This window comes from Monodelphis domestica, chromosome 1 (genome assembly GCF_027887165.1).
Source record: "Monodelphis domestica isolate mMonDom1 chromosome 1, mMonDom1.pri, whole genome shotgun sequence".
Lineage (NCBI taxonomy): Eukaryota > Metazoa > Chordata > Mammalia > Didelphimorphia > Didelphidae > Monodelphis > Monodelphis domestica.
The window spans coordinates 284551429-284575860 of NC_077227.1; the positions used below are offsets into that span (position 1 = coordinate 284551429).

General features: G+C 36.7%; 1 protein-coding gene across 1 annotated transcript in view; it reads right to left on the reverse strand.

Annotated features, from left to right (window-relative positions):
• GCH1 (GTP cyclohydrolase 1) overlaps nt 1-24015 on the reverse strand; it is a 67466-nt gene extending 43451 nt beyond the window's left edge. Inside the window, exon 1 of the mRNA XM_001378931.4 lies at nt 23338-24015. Within this exon, the coding sequence (XP_001378968.1) occupies nt 23338-23995 (658 nt within the window). The 5' untranslated portion in view covers nt 23996-24015. The remainder of the gene's footprint in view (nt 1-23337) is intronic.
• Nucleotides 24016-24432: the final 417 nt, after the last annotated feature.

Here is a 24432-nt window from a genome sequence, read left to right on the forward strand (position 1 = left end):
CTATCAATAATCATATGAAAAAATGTTCTAAATCACTCTCAATTATAGAAACGCAAATTTAAAAAATGAGATACCACCTCATACCTATCAGATTGGCCAATATGATAGTAATGGAAAGTAACAAATGTTGGAGGAGCTGTGGCAATATTGAGACACTAATATTTTGTTGGTAAAGTTGTGATCTAATCCAACCATTCTGGAAGGTAATTTGGAACTATACCTAAAGAGCTATAAAACTGTGCCCTTTGACCCCATAATACTATAGACTACTAGGTCTATATTCCAAAAAGATCATAAAAAGGGGGAAAGGACCTACTTATACAAAAATATTTATAGCAGTCTTTTCTATGATGGCAAAAAATTAAAATTTGAGGTGATATCCATCAATTGGGGGAAAAATTGAACAAATTATGGTATATGATGATGATGGAATACTATCCTGCTATGAGAAAAAAAAGAGCATGAAGATTTCAGAAAAAGCTGCAAAGACCCACATGAACTGATACAAAGTAAAATAAGCAGAACCAGAAGAACATTATACACAGTAATAGTGATACTACACACTGATCAACTGTTAAAGACAGCTATTTTCAGCAATACAATAATCCAGGACAATTCTAAAGGCCTTATGACAAAGAATGCTAAAAGAACTGTTGCAGTCAGAATGTGATTCAAACAAAGTATTTTTCACTTTAGTGAATTTGTGCTTTTATTTGGGGGTCTTGGTTTTATACGAGTATCCTCATTGTAAATCTTGAAATTTCTCAGACTTGTGAATGTTAAAAATTTCCACATTGAGGAATCCTCCATTGGAACAAATTCCCTACTGGGAAACATTCCCCATTTTGATGTGAGAACTTGCCAGGATCAGAAATGGGAGGACCTCTACTCCACCCGTACTTAAGACTGCTTTAGGGGAGAAAAATCCTTGCTATGGGAGGACCTCTACTCCACCCGTACTTAAGACTGCTTTAGAGGAGAAAACTCCTTGCTAAACAATGAAAGTATTTGGACCCATGCTTATAATAAGGCAAGGAGTTCTTTGAGCCATGCCTGTTTTTTAGAATTGATACAATGAGATGCTAGGTACCTAAAAGGGTCGAGCAAGTTTTCTCTTAATGAGATTAGTTGACTCAGCTGTGTTTTCACTGGTTCAGACTTACTGAGGAGATTAGTTGACACAGCAGCATTTTTTCTGGTTCAGACATACTGAGGAGATTAGTCGACTTAGCAGGAATTCAGATGGGCAGTCCTTTGGAAAACATCTACAGTGATTGGTAGATGTAAGGATTTAGGGGAGTTGACATAGGAGGAAAACCCCTATATAAGAAAAAGCAGAATCTCTTGAAAAGAAAGTCCTTTTGGAGGATCCCTGATGAGGATCGCTTGGGAAGAATCTCTTGAGAGAGGCTCTGGAGAAGGAAAGCTCTTGGAGGACAATCTCTAAGGAGGTCTCGCTGGAGCTCCTCTGAGGGGACTCTGTCCCTCTGGAGGCTCTGGAGAGAGGCCCTTTGGAACAGTCTCTGGCTGGAAGGCTCTTTAAGGAGGACTCTAGCTGGAACTCTCTCTGGTGAAGTCAGCTGAGATGGAGCTGGCCTGGTGTCACTAGAATCCTTGCTTAGACAGACCTTGTGGTGAATGTTAAAAGACTGACTGACTGATCTCTCTCTCTTAAGACTCAGGTCTAGGCCATGTTGGCTTAAGGCCCTTCATACTTATTTCCTTTTTCTCTCTTTCTCTCTTTTCTTTAATTCCACATTTGTATTAATTAAAATCTCTACAAAACCCAGTTGACTTGGGTATTTGAATAATTGGGAATATTTTCCTGGCGACCACCTTATATTTGATTTAAAAACCAAGACACTGTAGTGAAACATATTTTATGCGGTCAAATTTACTCCACCCTCTCTTATATCTATCACAATTTATCTTCCACCATTTTAACTCACTATAGTTTACAACATCACTCTTTTAACTGTTACAGTTTAAGGCCTTCAACCATTTTAAATCTAACATCATATAACAATGACCAATATGGAAGTATATATTGCATGATAATACATGTATAACACAAGTCAGAGTGCTTACCATCTCCAGAAAACATATATTGAAAATGGATATTATATGTAATTGGGAAAATAAAATATTTTTTTAATTAAAATTAAAAAGAATAATTATATTTTAATACATAGTATTCATTATTGTTAAGAGTTATATGTCATTGAGCTAAATAATGCCCTAATGGTCCATATGCTTGGGAGTTCAAATTATATTAAATTAGCATGTTCTTCATCAAGATACAGTCTATGTTCAGAGTCTCCATTAAATACTCGCCTCTAGAGCATAACCATGTAATGTATTTCTGGATGTCTAAAATCAACATCAAAGGATCCCAGAAGCCCAGGCTCTCCAAAAGGTTTAGGTGTTCAGCAGATCTAATAGCTATTGTAGCTGTGAGTTGCTTCCCAGCCCTCAGCCTCATTAATACTATGGATTCTCCTATGTAATATTTTCTCTCTCCAATGGAATTCATCTTCACAAACTAGTTATTTTCTAAATGTATTTTAAATAACATTTGTTAAAATGTTTGGAATAATAAAAAGCTATTAGATAATAATAATTTTTCTAATACTTTTGAATATCCCAGATCATAATTATTTAGATTTAAATTAGTAATTTCCCTGTACCAATCATCTCTAGCACCTAAACTAATACCCTTCAAAACAGAAGAGAATCAAATTTAGGGCTAATAAATATACTAATTTGGATAGTGGCAATCAATGAATTTTAGTCCACTAATATGGTGGCTACTCAAATGACAGACTACTTATACTATAGCAATATAGAAAGAAATGAAATTGTTTTAATAACCTGAAGTCTCAATTTTATGGAATGTTTAAGATAGATTATATTATAGATTCCAATGAACCTGGCTATTGGAATATGGTAATACAGCCCAGATAATCTAAATATCAAAAATATCCAAAGGAAGTTTTCACTTTTAAGCTCTGAAAAGTCATGGGATTCCAGAGGCACAGAAGAAATTCCTAGAATGAGGGATCACATTAACAATATATCTAATATCTAATCCACCATGTGTTACTATACATTTTGATGATTTCAGTGATTTAGATCACAAATAATCCAGAGCTTCCCATTCCATGCAACTTCAGGGGAGTCGATTCAGTATTGGGGATGGATCTTTATGTCTCTTGGCATTTCATAGATAACCAGTATAATAAGAGCATCATCTCTCACTCTCATCTTAAGATAATTAACATAACAGGATGAATAATGCAGGTCACTCAAAGAACAATGGAGAAATATATGGTCATGAAACAGGAACTGTATGCAAGAAGCAGTGCCATTAAAGAAGTAAATACCTGAAAAAAGCAAGTGGCCTTATCATTCTCCATAGAACCCCTTGGTGCATGATTAAGCTAGAAAGAAGCTGACTCAAAAAAAATAATAACAGAAAAAAAACCTAGTAAAAAAATCTCAATGATCTTGTCTCAGTCATGGATGAAGCCTGACTAAGTGCAAAAAAGCAATAACAACTTCAAAGAATTTACGAATATTGGTGCATCAAGCACTTTTCTTCTCAGGGTAGAAGGAGAGGGGGAAAAAAGTTTTCTGCTAGACTCAGGCCTACTAGGTAAGTTGACCAACCAATAGCCATGATTGGAAAGAGTAAGAACTACAACAATGACTGGCTTCAGGGTTTCACATACACATCTAGGTTTTAACAGAATTTTGGAAGACTTTTCTTTAAGTAATGAAATACTTCTGTCAAAAGTTTCTTTGAGGAATTATCTAGTTCAGTACTTCAAATTATTGGGGATTTGGTGTAAATAATGCCTTATTTTTCTTCCCTAAAATAGCATTTTTTAAACCTAACTAGCTGAAAGATTAGTAAAAAATCTAATGCTGACAGTAATTTTCATTCATTTTAACTAATACAGGAGAAGGGGTATAACACTACTGAATGGTCTTGAAATCTATGGTTTAAATTATAAATGTTAGGATGTAGAATTGTAAAGAGAAGGGAAACTGAGGTTGCCACTATTGGCATGCTTATTGTTTTACTAATTTACAAGTTGATATTGTAAGTTAGTATAATGAGGTCTACAGCAGGAATCCCTGATCCAGATTAAATCACAGGTCAAAACAAAAACACATGTGTGTGTAACATGACATGAGAGTTCACTATGAAATTAAAATTTGCAATCCCACATGTATTATAATGTTCAAAAGTTGAAGGGTTAATGAAAGTTCTGAGGGTGATCAATCAATTTATTATTCAGGGGGAAGCTGGGTGGCTCAGTGGATTGAGAGTCAGACCCAGAGATGGGAGGTCCTGGGTTCAAATATGGCCTCAGACACTTCATAGCTGTGTAACCCTGGGCAAGTCACTTAACCCCCATTGCCTAGCCCTTAGATCCAATACCTAGTATTGATTCTAAGAGGGATGGGAAGGGTTTAAAAAAAAAAAGGATTTCTTATTCATCTGTTATAACAAAAGGTCCAAAGCAACACTGACAAATTTCATAACCAGTATCCTACTATCTCGTAACCAATGTATTCCATACAGAGGAAGCTACCACTACTGAAGAACAAACCCAGTATCCAGGATTTATAGCTTTAAACTATTACAATACTTCACCTACAAATTAGCATCAAACAAGCAAGTCATATTTCTCTTTTGCCTCAGGTTCTCTAATAAGAAAAAGGACAAAGCCTTGAGACTTCTTTAAGATAAGAACTGACAAATGGATGAAAACAAGAATTGCATGTAAAATTAATAAAAAGCTAGAAACAACTGGGATTAGAATATTCTATAACTATGAGTCTATACAGCAACACAGACTATCTTCAGATATTGGCTAGTAGGTTCCTCATAAAAAGACTTTAGCTTCCTGGGAAACACCCATGCATTTTTCAAACCTTTCTTTCCTTCCCCTGGGAATCCGATCAAATTCTGGTCTTTGAAACCTAACTATAATAAGATAGTGTTGACATATTCCAATACTGAGGCTGGGCTGAAATTTTTACTCTGGTGTATGAGTCAGAATTTCTGTGAAGCTTAAGTTTTGTTCAGTAAATGTACATAAGGATTTTAGAGGGCAAGTGATAGATTACATCTCTTCTATACCTGGCATAAAAGAAATTTAAGTAGTTGGTTGAGGATTTTTTACCTACCTTAGAAGAAAAGATTTTCCCTTCCACATAGAAGAGTAGGAGAAAGTGGTAAAATATTTAGGAAAGCATCAATAAACAACACCTTGTAACAAGTAGTCCCACCCCATCAAACATGAATTATAAATCATTTTCCAACCTCAGGATAAAATCCTCTGTTTAGCTTTACAAAGCCTTCATAACTTGGCCCCTTCTTACCTTTCCAGACTTCTTCATTTTTCACATCCTCCTCAATCCAGGTGCTCTGGCCTTCTTGCTAACCCTCACACAAAACACTTTAGCTTCTAACTATTATTGCATTGTTTTCCATGCCTGGAGTTCTCTTCCCTCATCTCTCACCTCTCGTTTTCACTGGCTTCTTTCAAATCTCACCTAAAATCCTGCTTTCTGTAAGAAACTTTTCCTGGTTTATAGCACTCTGTGATCATCTCCAATTTATCCTGCAGTTATATTGTTTGGACACAATTATTTCCATTCGATTGTAAGCTCCTTGAAGACAAGGGTTTTTTTGTTTGTTTAGTATAATGCCTGACACAATACTTTTGACTTGGCTTGACTCAAGAGTATTAAGACATGGCTTATTGACTTGAAAATGTGTATACTGGAGAACTATGTCTAATAATTTAACCATGGCTTCAGGGAAAGCCTCAAGATAATCATAACTTCTTGTTTTAGTCCTTGAAAAAATCTGACAAAATGAAAAATCTTTCTTTCCTCAGGAGTATTTCTCCTTAATTGTGCAAGAGTAATAGAAAGAACCCTTGACACTTTAAGTCAAAAGAATTAGGATGACTTTCCAACTCTGACACTTAGAAACTGCAGAACTTTGGAGAAAATCATTTTTTGCTTCTCAGCTTCAATTTTTTCATCTGTAAAATGAGAAGGCTGGATTCAGTTACCTCAAAGATCCCTTTCTGCTCTACTGCTATACATATGTTGAAATTACAAGTCTCATGATAATAACATCAGTATAAGAAACTTTCAATAAAAATAATCCTTCTACCAATGCAGACAGCATCTTTACTGTCTTGGGGAACAGTAGTCTGCAGTGCTGAGGATTTGTGGCTTCCCCAGAATCATACATCAGGCATGTTTTAGAGGCAGGACTTGAAACTGAAACTGCAGGGAATAGCTATCTCTCCACTCTTCCCCACTCCCTCTGTATATACATTTATTCATATGAAATCAGTTGCAAGGGACTGATGAATCTAATGACTAAATTAAACTTAAAACCAACGATAAATAAAAATAAAATAAATATTTTAAAATAAAAATAAAAACTCACTAATCCTTGATAGCAGCTTTTTTGCCACCTTTATTTCATTCTCCTTCAAGAAGAATGAGTGGGGTGGGAAAAGGGGAAAGGCTAGAATTAATCAAAGTTTTACTCAACTCCCCCCAAAATTATAAAATCTTAATTAAGTAAAATGGCCTTGGATGGAAATAAACTTATATTTCATATATTATGTGACAACAAATATCTATGATTTTAGAAAATGCTTTGACTTTTCCTTCTACAAAATACATGACATGTGGATGATCCCTGAATAAATGAGTGACTCAAAGAGATAATAAGGAAAAATACTTGCACAAAAATATTCATAGCTGTACTCTTTGTGGCGGCAAAAAACTGGAAAATGAAGGGTTGTCTCTCAATTGGGGAATGACTGAACAAATTATTGTATCTGATGGTGATGGGATACTGTAAGGATTGATGAGCTGGAGGATTTACTGCCAATTAAATACCAATAATGTGATCTCGCCAACTTGGAGACACAGGAGATTATAGGGAATTCTGGGAAATACCAAGGACTTCTGGGGAATTAAGTCTACTGTTCAAAATCTCCATTTATACATTATATGAACTGAGAGGACCTCAATGAATTGATGCAGAGTGAAATGAGCAGAACCAGGAGAACATTGTACACAGAAAATAAAGCATTGTGGAAAAATCCAATGTAATGGACTTTGCTACAAGTAGCAATACAATAATAAGCCAGGACACTTCTGAAAGACTTATGGGGGAAAATGCTATCCACATTGAGAGAAAGAACTATGGGAACAGAAATGCAAAAACAAAACATATGACATCACTTACCATGTATATATGGGTATGTGATTTGGGGTTTAAGCTTTAAAAAATTGCTCTACAGCAAAAATGAATAATATGGAAATAGGTATCGAGTGATAACATTTATACAACCCAGTGGAATTGCTTGTTGGCTCTGGGAGGGGGGAGGGAAGAGTAGGGAAAGAAAATGAATCATGTAAACATGGAAAAATATTTTTAAATAATTTTTTTAAAGGAGTATCTTACACATAACTGATATTTTGAGTGCATTGTAGAGTCAATTTGTTAAAATTACTATGAAATTGCCCCTAATTCAAAATAGATTATTCTTTAAAATAATTTGATCCAATTAAATTTATCTATTTAACTGCTAGTTACATGAAGCTTCCACTCTTCCCCATTACTAAACTGCAGTACAGCTAGGTGATTTTTTTTAAACTAGGCATTTCTCAAACACTCACTGTAGTCAACTCAGAAAACACATGTTCTAAACAGAGGAGTCAAACATCCAGATCATCCCATGTGACCACAACACTCTCAAGTGCTAAGCTAACCAAATTAAAATGTTATTGGGAAATATACAAGCAAAAGTAGCTCTTAGGAGCCACAATGACCTGAAATAAATATGTTCCTTCCCACTAGCCCCTTGTCACAGGTGGACATGAAGGTTCTTGGACCTATGCTGAAAACTCACTGAAAGGTAAATGACAAAGGTCAGGGAGAGAGGACCTCATCCTGGAATTGACATAAGTAGAAATGAGCACAAAACATTCTAACTGAAGGGAATACATAAAAAAACAGAGAATCTGGGAAAAGTGAAGTTATATATGAAAAATATGATGTATAATATATGAAAGAGCAGTGTCATGATGAAAATGGAAAAAAGTAAACAAAGTCTGGATATTGGTTTCAAAGGCTAGAGAAGAGCTTAAGAAAAATGTTAGTAACAGTCCAAATCTTTCTAAATATATCTTTTAAAGTGTATTTTAGCTACCATATTTTCCATGAAGCCCTTCCTGCAACACTGTCCTCCCCTTTTTCAGATCTCTCATATTTACTCTGTTTGGACCTCTATTGTATACTTTATAATAAAATTTTACTGTTAACTAATACAAAAATCCCATGAAAGCAGAGTAACATCTAGTTGCATGGAATAATTTAAGGAAGTGATTCTATCCCTCTCCCATAAAAGGAGCCTTCAATAGTATATTAAAATTTTATCATCAATGATTTCCTCTTTTTTAACTCTTACTGTCTGTCAGTATCAGTTCTAAGACAGAAGAGCAGCAATGGCTAGGCAAATGGGGGGTAGGTAAGTCACTTGCCCAGGGTCAAAGCTAAAAAGTGTCTTGAGGCCAGATTCCTCATAAAATAAAAAGAGCAAGATAACTTGATAAGTCTCTACTACGTTAGTACAAGAAATCTTAAACTGGCATCTATGTACCTTTGAGTGGTCTGTGGATAGAAATTTGAATGGGAAAAGTTTATTTCAACATAAATATTGGTTTCTTTTTGTAATTCTATATATCTCATTTTATTCATTTGAAAGTATTTTTCTGAGGAACTCATTGAGCAAAATGAGTTGTTTAGATATCTTTCACTGGCAACAAATTGAATTTATCAAATATTTATGTGAGTGGTATAGCAACTGATTCCACAGACTCAAAGTAGACTTATTGATAGACTTACTTATAGAGTATCAGGGAGGAAGGTTTGGTGAGGACCAAAGAGTCAAAAAAAAACTAAGAGGAAAGAATTGGAGGTAAGGTGCCATGCTACCTCCTTCTGAAGGATGGGTTTTTAAGAGTATGGGATTCCCCTTTCTTCCTATCAAGGTTGGATTTAGGGAAATGGAAGCCTTCATGGCTCTTACCTGCCTTAGGTGATCCACTATTCTGCATTGTTCCAGACTCTTGTGAAACATCACTTCTGTGATAAGACCAACATTCTCATGTCCAATAGCAACTTATGTACCCAGAATAAGTGTTCCTGTGATGATGGATAAGGTTTTATTCTAATTATTCTAGCTTCCCTAATTATTCTAGCTTCCTTAGACAGATCTTAACACTGGGCTTGAGAAAAACCACAAAGTCAAGCCCTGGCTGAACTCACAACCCAACATCTTTGATAGGTTTGGGAAAAAACTAGATATTAGAATTGCTTGCTGATGACTTATCTTCTTTATATCACAATATTTTGCTATTAAGTAAATTACTATTGTTTTTCCTATGATGGTGTCATGAAATTGATCATAGTAATAATAGCTACTATTTGTAGATTTGTTTTAAGGTTTGCAAAGTCCTCCACATGTTATCTTATTTGATCCTTAAAACAATCTTGTGAGGTAGGTACTATTATTATCTCCGTTTTATAAAGAGGGAAATTTGAGTCTAAGAGAGGTTAAGTGACTTGCTCAGATTCATATACCTAATAAGTGTTCAAAATGAGATTTGAATTTAAGTATTCCTGTTTCCAGGTCCAGTACTCTTAGTCATTCCTTCTGTTGAAAAACTTGCCCTTTTAAGGGAGAAAACTTGGGGGTTGGGAACTCTTGAGAAAGAACTAAAGAGCCTAAATGTCAGGCAGCTATTGGGAGACCCATAACAGAGAGGGGACTGAGTACATGTACCTCTATTAAGCACTATGTGCAAAAACACTATGCTAAACTAAGAGGAGATACAATGATAATATTGTCTCCACTTGAAGGTTGCAGTTTAATAGATATAGCATTTATACAAATAATTGTAATATAAAAAAGGGTATGCTATGTACATAAAAGTTCAAAGTATTACATATGATTGCAGGTAACTTATAAAGTTCATGGAGAAAAATATTTTCTATGGAGAAAAGTGGGGAGGTTTCCTGAGGCAGGAGGCATTAGCAGCCAGTTTTGAAAGGTGGAGAGGACTTTTAATATACAGAAATTCAAGATCATGGGGAGGCATTCCAGTCACAGAGATTGGTAAAAATCAAATCAAAGAAACAGGATCCCTGTGACACATATGTGGAATAACAAATAATTCAATTTGGCTAGAGGACACAGTGCATGAAGAAAGAGGTGCCATATTATGAAAGCCTCTGAATATTTTGCTAATGAATTTGGTTCCATAAGCAATAGGAAAAAGTTGATAGTATTTGAACAGAGGAGTGATATGAAGATTCACCCAACATATAATGCTTCAATTAAAGGGGAGAAAAGATTTTATGAAAGTATAGAGAAAATTTAGGAAAATATTGAAATACTTCAAACTGGTTATTTTAAGTGCCAACATTAGGATAGCAGAAGTGGAAATACAAAAGAGGGAATGGTTACAAGAGATGTTGGAAGTAGAATGGACAGGATTTGGCAATTGACTGTATGCACAACACATGGGAGAAATATGAATAAAAGATACAATTAAGATCTCAAAGGGTAGGTGGATGATGGTATCATTAAAAAAGAGGTAAGTCATAAAGAAGAACAAGTTTTAGGATGAAGATTTTTTTTAAGGAATTCAAAGTAAAGATATTTTGTTATTGTTCAATCATATTTGACTCTTTGTGCCCCCATCAATGGTAATCTGAGAAGAAAGGCACTAATTAGGGGCTGAGGGCAAGTAAAGGCTTCCTCCAGAAATAGGACCAAACAAAAGCTTGAGTTGTACCAGTATTAAAGAGTAGAAAGAGCCAATTAGAAAGCAGTCAGAATAGTTATAGGATCCATTTCAATGAGACATTTATAAAGAAACTACAACATGCTTTTCTACAAGCACTAGTGTGATTGGCAAGGCGGAATACAAACATAAATAAGACATAGTCCATTTCCTAAAAGAACATAAAACCTAGTAGGAATCTGTAAAGAGTAAATAAGTTCCCAAATAAATACAATAAAGATATAACAAGTGCATTGGAGACACTAGAGTCCAAACAGAGTGGTATGGCATTACTGAGAAAGGAGAAAACACATATAGTGGATTGAATAAATGTAGTAGAAAGAATACTGGATTTAGAATTACAGCTAGATTTGAATTTTGGCACTAGGTTATCTTGGATGGTGTAAAGAATAAAATTTAGGGGAGACTGAGGCAGGTAAGGCATTAGTTTGTCTCTGCAAGGAGTATTATATTTTTAGAGGTTTATTAAAGGTTAAAGATTAAAGAAAAGACAGGATAAGAAACACGTGCCTAGGCCAGAGTGGCCTAGACAAGATAATCTCACATCATGGAAGAGACGCCTCTGCTCCAAAATGGAAGTCCAAAAGAGCTCAAAAACCTTTGCAATCAGGTTAAATGCCTTTTCAATCTCGGCCCACCTGAGAATTCCCGTGAGATTACAAAGCATTTTGGGGAAGTGGAGCAAGGGCTTGTGGGGATTGAAGTCCAGAGTTTGAGTCTATTTTTACAATGGTCATTTAACATCTTCTAGGCATCAATTTTAACAATGTGGACAGTGAAGGGTTTAGATTAGATGAATTCTAAGATTACTTCTAGTTCTCAATCCTATGATTTTATAATTAAAAGCAGTGTGTTTAGTACAGAAATCAAGAGAAGAGAGTATAAAAAATGAAGAATGTCAGTAATATCAAATATATCTGAGAAGTTCAAGATAATGAGAACTGAGAAAAAGGCAATTGGATACAGCAGTTAGGAAGTCATGATCTTTGAGAGAATAGTTTCAGTTTCTAGATTGCAAGGAGATGAAGGGTCACATGGGCGATAAAGTAGAAGCATCCAGTATAGACTTATCAACCAATTTAGGGTTGAAAGAGAAAATTTATGAGAAGATATCTCAAGTTGTAGAAAGAGGAGGCTTTAAAAAAAATATTTTTTTACATTAGATCTGGTCATGCTAAGGGCAGTGGAGAGAGGGATAATAAGAGAAACAAATCAAACTAGAGAACAAAGAAGCAAAGATTTAAAACACTTAGAAGGAAATAAGATTAATAACATGGATGAAGTAATTAACTTTCTGAAAAATTAAAGGAACCTCTGCTAGGATAGAGGGGAAAGAGATACAATTTCGGCTTTAATAAGAGTTGAGACTGACAGCTGAGGACCGCGATTTTTTCAGTGAAATGGGAATAAAGGTCATCTCTATGTCTTGGGGTATATGAGGAAAGTGCAAATATTTGGAATAGTTTGGCTGTAGAATACAATAGGGAATTGATTAGGGTCCACACTTTCCGGTGGAGAAGTCACCTGGTGTGTACCAAGTATAGATTTAAGGATAAAGTCAGTTTAATCCATAAATTACAAGTAGTCTATGAATAATAGTAATCCATCTATTGATCAGGATAATAAAAACAGAACATCAACTGCGATTAGGTGTTGCAATACAACTGGAGTCAAGAAGATTCATCTCCCTGAGTTCAAATCTAGCCTCAGACACTTATTAGTTTTTTGTTAGTTTTTTTAATATTATTTAATTAAATAATTTAGAACATTTTTCTATGGTTACAAGATTCATGTTCTTTCCCTCCCCTCTCTCCACTCCCCTCTCAAAGCCCACACACAATTCCACTGGGTTTTACAAGATCCATTTCCATATTATTAATAATAATTGCACTGGGGTAATTGTTTAGTCTACATCCCCAATCTTATCCCCATCAACCCATGTGATCAAGCAATTGTTTTTCTTCTGTTTCTACTCCCATAGTTCTTCCTCTGAACATGGATAGCGTTCTTTCTCATAAGTCTCTCAGAATTGTCCTGGATCACTACATTGCTGCTAGTAGAGAAGTCCATTACATTTGATTGTACCACAGTGTATATCAATCTCTGTGCAATGTTCTCCTGGTTCTGCTCCTCTCACTCTGCATCAATTCCTGGAGGTCATTCCAGTTCACATGGAATTCCTCCAGTCCATTATTCCTTTGAGCACAATAATTCCATCACCAACAAATACCACAATTTGTTCAGCCATTCCCCAATCGAAGGGCATCCCCTCATTTTCCAATTTTTTGCAACCACAAAGAGCACAGCCATGAATATTTTTGTACAAGACATTTTCCTTATAATCTCTTTGGGGTATAAACTCAGTAGTGCTATGGCTGGATCAAAGAGCAGGCAGTCAGGCACTTACTAGTTAAGTGACCCTGGGCAAGTCACTTGTTTGCCTCAATTTCTTCAACTGTAAAATGAATGAGAAAAGAAAATGTCAAACTATTCCAATATCTTGGCCAAGAAAACCTCAATTAAGAGTTATAAAGAATCAGACATGACTGAACAACAATAAACTCACCAGTCTGACAACAAAAGTTGTACCCATACACCAGCTAACTGCAATGAGATGTTTACTTTTGCTTTTACTGCCAGCAGTAAAATGAGAATGATTGGATATGTGGTCCATCTTTTGCTCCATTTAAGGTTAAAAATATACTATGGTGCTGTGGAAAGAATGTAAGATCTGGAATTTTAGGACTTGACTTCAAATCCAAGGACTGCTTTATACTTCCCTGTCTTACTTTAGATATGATATTATTTATCATTTCCTTATTAGAAATTCCTTATCAGAAGAATATCAATTACTTCTCAGAAAAAATGGAGATTAGATAAAAAAGGTCCCTTCCAGAATAAGATTTGTAATCACATGAGATGATTCTTCTAAATTCTGACATAACCTGACACACAACTTAAATCATTCCTTTCCTTTTTTTTTCTGATACATTCTAAGTCAGAGTAGCTAGGAGATAGTGTGCCAAACCTAAAATCAGGAGGATTCATCTTCCTGAATTCAAATCTGACCTCAGTCACTTACTAGCTGTCACCCTGAGCAAGTCACTTTATCCTATTTACCTCAGTTCCTTATTTATCAAATGAACTTAAGAAGGAAATGGCAAACCACTCTAGGATCTTTGCCAAGAAAGCCCCAAATGAGGGCACAATTGAAATGACTAAACAACATAATCTGACTAAGGTGAACTCTTATGCTTAGAAAACTAATTAACCACCCCTGAGGAGATGCTTTGATTTGACTCTAGATTAAAAACAATAAGATTCAACAAATATTAGATGTTCAAATAAGTAAAAGGTATTATGTTAAGTGCTAACATGATAAATTACTAAATTGGCATTCTGAGTTACATCATTCTCCTGTGAATTTGATTACCATTAGTCAAGTTCCTCAAAGTCTAATTCCTTCCTTCAGTTCAGTTCCAAATCCATCTCTTTGTATCACTGTCTAGTTCATATCTCTTCATCTTTTCTAGAAAAATAGATAATAGACATCAGCATAGGTACTGCTTCTGTGATTTCATTGATATAAAGAACATCCAGATGAGGAAATTCTCTCTCCTAATACAGGTACCTTCTCGTCACAGAACAGTGATTGTCAAATTATGATCCATGAAATAAATCTGCCCTCACTCCTTTATGTATAGACCAAGAATTAAGAAGTGTGTACAAAAACAGACTTTGGGCTGCATTTGGCCATAGTTTGCTGCCTCCTGACCTTTAGAAAGTTGACTAGAGCACTCAAAGGTTAAAGACTCACACAGCCAGTAATGTCAGAGGCACAAGGATAGGAAGAGATAATTAACAAAAAAAAAATGGGGTCACAAGAATCAGGCACAATTGAAATGACTAAACAACAAAATCTGACTAAGGTGAACTCTTATACTTAATATTGTACCCAAGGTCACACAGCTAGGAAGTGCCTGAGGCCACATTTGAACCCAGGCCCTCTCAACTCCAGGCCTGGCTCTCTATCTACTGAGTCATCTTGCTGCCCCCACCCTCATATACAGTTTTTAAAACTCCTTTTTGACAAAATGTTGAAAAAATGGGAAAGCAATTTTGAAGAAATTAGATCTAGACCAAGATGTGCCATAAGAAGTCCTATCATAAACAAATTAAAGGAAGGAATTTCTTTTTTAGATGAGTGAATAAAAGACAATTTTGATTTTATAAGACACAAGTTTTTGTACAACAAATTTAGTTAAAAACATATAAATGGAAAAAATTTGTACAGCAAGTTTCTCTGATAAAGGTATTGATTTTAAGATATGTAGGAAACTGATTCAAATTTATTTTTTTTAAAAACTGCTCCTAATAGAAATGGTAGCTTTCCAAAGAAAAGCTCTAAGAAAAAGGAATGCAAATGAAAACATCTAGTTTTCACCTCTACATATTAAATTAGTAAAAATTATAATTTTTGGACAAGCTACAGGAAAATAAGCATACTAACATACTGTTGTTTATATAACTGTGTATGGTTCCTGCTACTCTGGAAAACAATCTTGCACTATACCCACAAGATCACTAAATTGTGTTACTAAATATGACCTGGCAATACCACTACTAAACATTTACCCCCACAGAGATCAAAGAAATATGAAAAAGACACATATATAAGATTATTTAGATGTGCTTTCTTTGTAGTAGTGAAGTCCTAGGAACTAAAGAGGTACATATCTCTTGGGAAATGGACAAAGTGTGCTATATTAATATAAAGTAACATTATCGCACCACAAGAAATGATGAAATAGATGGTTTTAGAGAAAACTAGGAAGATCAAAGTAAGTGACGTGAGTAGAACCACAGGGATAATTTATATAATAACATTATGGAGAGAAATAACTGAATTTTTAATTTTTTTTAATTTTTATTTTTTCAAGATTACATGTCAACAAAAATTTTAATAATCACTTTCTGAAATTTTGCAATCTATGTTCTCTCCTACCAATTCTCCCTCTTCCCTAACATGGCAGGTAATATGATATAGGTTGTACATATTGGTATCATACAACACATATTTCCATGTTTGTCATGTTGTGAAATAAGACATAAATTGTTTGCACTAGAGAAAATTTAATGGAGAAATGGTAGGTTTCTATCTGCATTCAGACTCCTTCTGTTCCCTCAATAGTGGTGGATATTCTTTCTTGTCACAAATCTGGAGCAAATAACTTTGAAAGGTATAAGAACTCTAATTATTTCAATGAGTATGATTCTAGAGGAAAAATGATGAAATGATTAATCCATCTCTCAACAGAGAAGTGCTGAAGTCAAGATGAAGAATAAGACATTCTATTTCATTTGACAATGTATATTTGTTTAAAAAGGGCTTGTTTTAAGGATGCCCATTATCACCTCTACTATTTGACATTGTACTAGAAACACTAGCAGTAGCAATTAGAGAAGAAAAAGAAATTGAAGGCATCAAAATAGGCAAGGAGGAGACCAAGTTATCACTCTTTGCAGATGACATGATGGTCTACTTAAAGAATCCTAGAGATTCAACCAAAAAGCTAATTGAAATAATCAACAACTTTAGCAAAGTTGCAGGATACAAAATAAACCCACATAAATCATCAGCTTTTCTATATATCTCCAACACAGCTCAGCAGCAAGAACTAGAAAGAGAAATCCCATTCAAAATCACCTTAGACAAAATAAAATACCTAGGAATCTACCTCCCGAGACAAACACAGGAACTATATGAACACAACTACAAAACACTCTCCACACAACTAAAACTAGACTTGAGCAATTGGAAAAACATTAACTGCTCATGGATAGGACGAGCCAATATAATAAAAATGACCATCCTACCCAAACTTATTTATCTATTTAGTGCCATACCCATTGAACTACCAAAATACTTCTTCACTGATTTAGAAAAAACCATAACAAAGTTCATTTGGAAGAACAAAAGATCAAGGATATCCAGGGAAATAATGAAAAAAAAAACACATATGATGGGGGCCTTGCAGTCCCTGACATTAAACTATATTACAAAGCAGCAGTCATCAAAACAATTTGGTACTGGCTAAGAAACAGAAAGGAAGATCAGTGGAATAGACTGGGGGAAAGCGACCTCAGCAAGACAGTATACGATAAACCCAAAGATCCCAGCTTTTGGGACAAAAATACACTATTCGATAAAAACTGCTGGGAAAATTGGAAGACAGTGTGGGAGAGACTAGGAATAGATCAACACCTCACACCCTACACCAAGATAAATTCAAAATGGGTGAGTGACTTAAACATAAAGAAGGAAACCATAAGTAAATTGGGTAAACACAGAATAGTATACATGTCAGACCTTTGGGAGGGGAAAGGCTTTAAAACCAAGCAAGACATAGAAAGAATCACAAAATGTAAAATAAATCATTTTGACTACATCAAACTAAAAAGCTTTTGTACAAACAAAACCAATGTAACTAAAATCAGAAGGGAAACAACAAATTGGGGAAAAATCTTCATAGAAACCTCTGACAAAGGTTTAATTACTCATATTTATAAAGAGTTAAATCAATTATACAAAAAATCAAGCCATTCTCCAATTGATAAATGGGCAAGGGACATGGATAGGCAGTTCTCAGATAAAGAAATCAAAACTATTAATAAGCACATGAAGAAGTGTTCTAAATCTCTTATAATCAGAGAGATGCAAATTAAAACAACTCTGAGGTATCACCTCACACCTAGCAGATTGGTTAACATAACAGCAAAGGAAAGTAATGAATGCTGGAGGGGATGTGGCAAAGTAGGGACATTAATTCATTGCTGGTGGAGTTGTGAACTGATCCAACCATTCTGGAGGGCAATTTGGAACTATGCCCAAAGGGCGACAAAAGAATATCTACCCTTTGATCCAGCCACAGCACTGCTGGGTCTGTACCCCAAAGAGATAGTGGACAAAAAGACTTGTACAAAAATATTCATAGCTGCGCTCTTTGTGGTGGCCCAAAACTGGAAAACGAGGGGATGCCCATCAATTGGGGAATGGCTGAGCAAATTGTGGTATATGTTGGTAATGGAATACTATTGTGCTCAAAGGAATAATAAAGTGGAGGAGTTCCATGGAGACTGGAACAACCTCCAGGAAGTGATGCAGAGTGAGAGGAGCAGAACCAGGAGAACATTGTACACAGAGACTAATACACTGTGGTATAATCGAACATAATGGACTTCTCCATTAGTGGCAGTGTAATGTCCCTGAACAATCTGCAGGGATCTAGGAGAAAAAAACACTATTCATAAGCAAAGGATAAACTATGGGAGTGGAAACACCAAGGAAAAGCAACTGCCTGAATACAGAGGTTGAGGGGACATGACAGAGGAGAGACTCTAAATGAACACTCTAATGCAAATATTATCAACATGGCAATGGGTTCAAATCAAGAAAACATGTAATGCCCAGTGGATTTGCGCGTCGGCCATGGGGGGTGGGGGGGAGGAAAAGAAAATGATCTATGTCTTTAATGAATAATGCTTGGAAATGATCAAATAAAATATAATTTAAAAAAAAAAGGGCTTGTTTTTTCTTTTGTTCCAAAGGAGAAGAGAGGTGGAAGGGTAAGGGGAGATCGAGTTAAAAAAAAAAAGAAAGAAAGAAAAGAAATTGGATCAATGAAACATCTTTCTCTTTTTACCAGAAAACAGAAGCAAGGCCAAAAAGAAGCACACAAAAGTAGGATGGCTCTGAAAACTATAGGTTGAACTTAATATTTACTTTAAAATAAATGCAAATTGCATGTACTAAAGATGTTTACTTTTATGTACAATCCTCTTTTTCTTTTCTACTATACATATGAAATTTTTCATTCTAATTAGTGTTTGTTCTAACTTAAAAAAAAATAGTAAATAGCATAGAACTAATCACAGAATTCTGGTGCCTCTGGAGACCTAGTAAGTTGACATTGACTAGATCTAATTTCTTTTCCTGTCCAGAAGATCTATAATATACTCAATGACAGAATTGCTTCTGTTTCTCCTTCCATTGATCTTCATTGCAAATGTTTTCAGACATGCTTCCTTCTGTTTCTGATTTCCTCATGTAAGTGTACAGTGCTATCTCACAACACTCATACATACCTTCATGTTTGCCCAGCTTTTTTTTTTTTTAGAAACCCTTACCTTTCATCTTGGAAACAATACTGTGTATTGGTTCCAAGGCAGAAGAGTGGTAAAGGCTGGGCGAATGGGTAAATGGGGGTCAAATGACTTGCCCAGGGTCACACAGCTGGGAAGTATCTGAGGCCAGATTTTTAACCCAGGACCTTCTGTCTCTAGGCCTGGCTCTCAATCCACTGAGCTACCCAGCTGCCCCCTACCCTTCTTCTTTTGAAAAAGGTACATTGATTCTAAATTCATAATTCATATCATGGGGAGAATGAAACAATCCCTAATTTTAAGGAGTTTACATTCAGCTGCAATTCTTCCTTATTCAGTGTAGCTATTCTGCATGTTCTCTAACCTGGAGCATATACATAGGTCAATTTCTGTTTCCCATCCTGTTGACAAGATGGGAAGAATTCCAGAGGCAAAAGACTTGTTCAATTCCACTTCTGACACAATATTTGAGTAAAGCTGGGTATGTCACTTAATTTAGTTAACCTCAGTTTTCTCATCTGTAAAAGATAGACTGGGTAGACTTATATGACTTCTGAGATCCCTTATAGCTCTAAATCAAAGAACCCTTTTGGTTAGATTTACAAAACACCCAAAGAATTATTTTTTATTTAAATTTTTTAATTAATAAAAACTTTTTTTCTTCTTCCTATCTCCCTGCTTCCATTTTAAAAGAAAAGCCTTGTGACATACAGACTGTGCCCAAAAATATGTCTTGGGCTGTATCCTGAATCCATCAAATCTCTGTCAGAAGGCACGTAGCATGACTCATAGTTAGATCTCTGAAATCATGATTGGTCATTTCATTAGTCTTTACAATGTATTTATTGTAGAAATTTTCTCCCGTTTCTGCTCATTCATTCTGTCAGTTCTTTGTATAGGGCTTCTTAGATTACTCTGAAATCATCTCTTTTATTATTTCCTATGGTGCAATAATATTCTTTAAATCTATTACATTCATATGCCATAATTTATTTGCCATTTCCCAGGTTATGAGTACCTCCTTAGTTTCTAGTTTCTTTTGCCATTTTAGGTCAAAGACTATTCACAGTTTAATAAATTTGTTGTTGTTCCAAATTGCCCAAAAGAATGACTAGACCAATTTATAATCTCATCAACAGTACAGTAATGTGCCTTTTCCCCACAGACCCCCTCTCCCATATTTGTCATTTTACATTTTGTCACCTTTGCCAATTTGATAGGTGTGAAGTAGAACTTCAGAATTGTTTTAATTTACCAATCAATGCATTTTTTCAGTCAGTTGGAAAGCAGAAGATCAATAGGTAAGAGCTAGGCAATTGGAGTTAAGTGACTCACACAGGGTCACAGCTAGGAAGTACCAGAGGCCAGATTTTAACCCAAATGCTTCCAACTCAAGACCTGGCTCTTTATCCACCTAGCTGGCTCCAGTCAATGCAATTTAAATAACTTTCAGATGTACTCCATCCTACTGAAGACAGTCATCCCTGAAATTTAAGTGATATTCCAGAAATCAAAATCCTATTTTCAGATACCACTTTCTTGGATAGATGTTCATATCCCAAATCATGTTTTTTCACTTTTGTATCCCTTGCATCAAACAAGTAGTAGTGAGGGGGGAAACCAAATGCCCTCATGTCTTCTGTTTATTACTGGACATTCCACAAATCTTTTCTAATGCTTTTAAATATCCTTTTGGCAATGCTGTTTGAACCTCCAGAAGTGAGTAGAAATCAACCTTTCTGATATTGTGAAAAATTCTCTCTCCTGTTTAGGATAAAATCCCTCATAAAGGCAAAAGATCATTCCATTGCTGTTAACCTGTCCACTAACAGCTAGCACCCCAGAGCAGGGAATCACCAACCACTTCTACTCTTTGCTGCTTCTTCTAATCCTTATTGGATAAGATTTCGCCTGAATCTTTAGGAGCTCTGCCATATTATTTCTTAAAGGAACAGACCATCCAGTTCCCTTTTCTTCAGGAAGGGCCTCAAATTTGTTTTGTGTGTTGTTGGTTTTTTAACTCCAAGGGTAAACTCAACCCTTTCTTCCTCTATGGCACTTCCATTATTCTCCCCTTGATTAGTATCAAACTTCTCCTATACCGTTTCAGATCTTTTTTATCCCACTGAAAAACTGAAACAGAAAGGATCAACTACAAAGACAACTAACTACTTCATCAAGGCATAGGATTGAAATTACACACACATACATACACACCATTTAATTAGTGTAAAGAATTTGCAGGTAAGGAAATTCTCTCTACCAATAGAAATCAGTGACTATTAGGCAATTTATAGTCTTAGAAGATCACCTAGCAACACTACAAGCTAAATGATTTGCCAAGGATAACTGCAAGCATGTGTCAAAGAGGTATCCTTGACTGAGGCTAGTTTTCAATTCACTGTGTGACATCTCTGCTTTTCCATTTAAAAATCAAACTACTTGTCAATGAATACAGACCTTATGGAGCTACAATTGTCACAAATTATTCTTCCTTCTACATTTTGCAGCTCCCAATTTTCCTTGCAGGAGGGACGGAGGAAGAAGGCAAGAGATACTAAAGTAGGACAGAAAAGTTATGCTTGAAAAGGAACCAAAATTAGCAAATTTATTTAGGAAATAGTATTGCCCTTTTTGGTTCCCACCCAATTTAAGATCTTTTCCTACCATTTCCTTTTGGGCATTGGGAAACTATGTAATTCAGAAGAATGTTGCAATTTCCTAAAGTCCCTTCTGGGATAGCCTCCATCAATATTGCTTCAGAGTTAAGAGAAAGAATGAATGAGACAGAGAAGGTACCCAGAGTATCAGCACAGTTAATTTTTCAACCCATTAGAGAGAAAAGCAGATGACAAATAGATAAGACACACCAACACTCAGACTTTAAAGAGCCTCCTATGCAAAATCAGCAGCCCTGAAATCTGCTGTTTTTCTCCTCACAAAATAAAGTAGACGCCCTTTTTGTCCTGTCACTTACGATTGCTCTCCAATAATGTAAACAGAAGACAGTAAGAAGTAGCAAGCAACATTTATTTCAAATAAGTCTCTAACACTGTTTCTTGAAACCTCTTCACAATAAATAATAAGCTTACTGAGTAACAATCGACCTTCCAAGGAGTCATCTGATTATTTACAGTAGTTTTAAAAGATCTTCTGGTTTGTGTATATTCATTCACTGAGGCTAATAGCCCAAGATTCCTAGCTAACCTGGGGAAACATCGGTTTTTTGTGTTAAGGTAAAAGACAGGGATTAGGGAAGGTAAAATTGCTGGGTTTCAGTTGACCTGATCTGCATACTTGCAAGTATGTACACTCGGGGACATGGGCCAACTAGGAACTAGAGTAAAGTTAACTGTTCCTTGGACGGTTTCGATCCCTTAGGGAATCTGAGTTGGATGACCCTTTCAACAAGTGCCATTAGCATTTAAGGCAGATCCTAAAGAAAGTAAAGGAAGACAACAGGCCACAGAATACAACTGGGGAGCTAAGTGAAGTAAGGACTCCATGCACATCAAAGTTCATCGCTGAGCCAAGGATTCCCCCCATGGCCAAAAGGGTCCTTGAAAGTCCTCCGAGTAAAGGACAAAAAGACACGATTTAAGATAATAGAATTTTGGTGTTGGAAAGGATCTCAGGTATCATCTAATTTCAGTACCCTCAATTTTCAAAGAACGAAATTGAAACTCAGGGAAATGAAAATGACCTGTCTGACCAAGGTCAGACTACTGGGAGAACTGGAATTCGAAACCTTGCGATTCCAAATTCGATCTTTTCCCATTACTCTACTCTTCCTCACTCAGTCAAAGCATCGGACTCACTTTTTTTCCCTTTAAACTCTTACCTTCTGTCTTGGAGTCAATACTGTGTATTGGCTCCAAAGCAGAAGAGTGGTAAGGGCTAAGTGATTTGCCCAGGGTCACACAGCAAGGAAGTTGTCTGAGGTCATATTTGAACCTAGGACCTCCCATCTCTAGGCCTGGCTCTCAAACCACTTAGCCACCCAGATGCCCCCTGGACTCACTTTAGATAGCCCCTCCCAGGAGTTTCCCGAGGTCTTCAGTGCATAAACAGCACCGCAGACAATCGAGAACCTGGAGAAACATGACTCACTGGACAAGCTTTTGGCGAGGCAATAGTGTGTCTGCGTAGAAGAAAAAGAGTAACTCAGTAAACTTTCGATGCCCCGACTGGGAGACATTTACTCGTCAATTCTCCCTGGATACAACTAAGTCATACTGGCAGAATCGCACTGACCTGAAATGGTCTCCTGGTAGCCCTTAGTGAAGAACTGCATGGCTGTTGCCGCCCTCCAGGGTGTCTTGAGTAGTCCCTGCCTCTCTGGGTCCTCCCCCAGAGAGCGCAGGATGGTGGAGTAAGCGCCCGCTAGGCTGGGCAGATTCAGCTCATTATCCTCCACGCTGCGAGTCCTCTCCGTCTTCCAAAAGTCCACCGGCTGGGCGCTCTTTTCCTCCAGGCCCCTAGGCTTTTCCTCGCGCTCGCTCCGCTCTGGCCCGGGTTGCTCCTTCGCAGCGTACCCATTGCACTGGGCACCTCTCCGCTTCTCCGCCGGTGTGCGAGCAGTGCCTGTTTTCTCTATCTGCCTAGTGGGAAGAAGTGGGGCTGGAGCCCGTAGCGGCCGTCGTTCAGCTCTAGGGGAAATTGGGACGCCTTCCATGGCCAATGAACTGGGAGTGCTGTCACCGAACTTGCCAGGAGAATTTTCCGCACGCTTAAGGTTCCCTGGGTTCGAATGCTTGCCCCGGCGTGAACACGAGCCTCTGTGTGTGTTTGTGTGCGCAGCTCTGTGTACGCACCCGCGAGTATCCGACAAGTGTGCCTTTGCAGCGTCCACCTCTTTATAGAGCCCGAGGAGGGCATGATTCCCATTAGCCAGAGCTTCCCCGTGCGTCATCGACTTCCAGCCCTGCCTCCACCCACTCCAGTAAGCGGACGCCTAGGAGAGGGCTGAGGCGCAAAGTATAAGGGGCTTTCCCTAGGTTGGGGTTTGGTAAAAGACTCTGTGCCTTCGGCCAATGCATTTGTTTGCTATCTTTGGCAAGGACCCCTAGAAAGAAATGGATTTGGTTCTTACGGGAGTACGGAGGGAGGAGGTAAATGGAATCAGTAAGCAGCCTGAGAGCCACAGCCCGAGATAAGAAATCAGACAATGCCTTAGCTTGATCTTTCCTCCTTTTCTGTCAAGTTAATTGAGGGCTAGGGGAAGATAGGACAATATCACAATTTCAGCACTTTCCCACACAGATCCCCCCCCCCCAAAAGTATAAAGATGAGAGACCTTTCCTACAAGCAGCAGGTTCTGTTAGAAAATTAGCAGTCAGGAGAATAAAT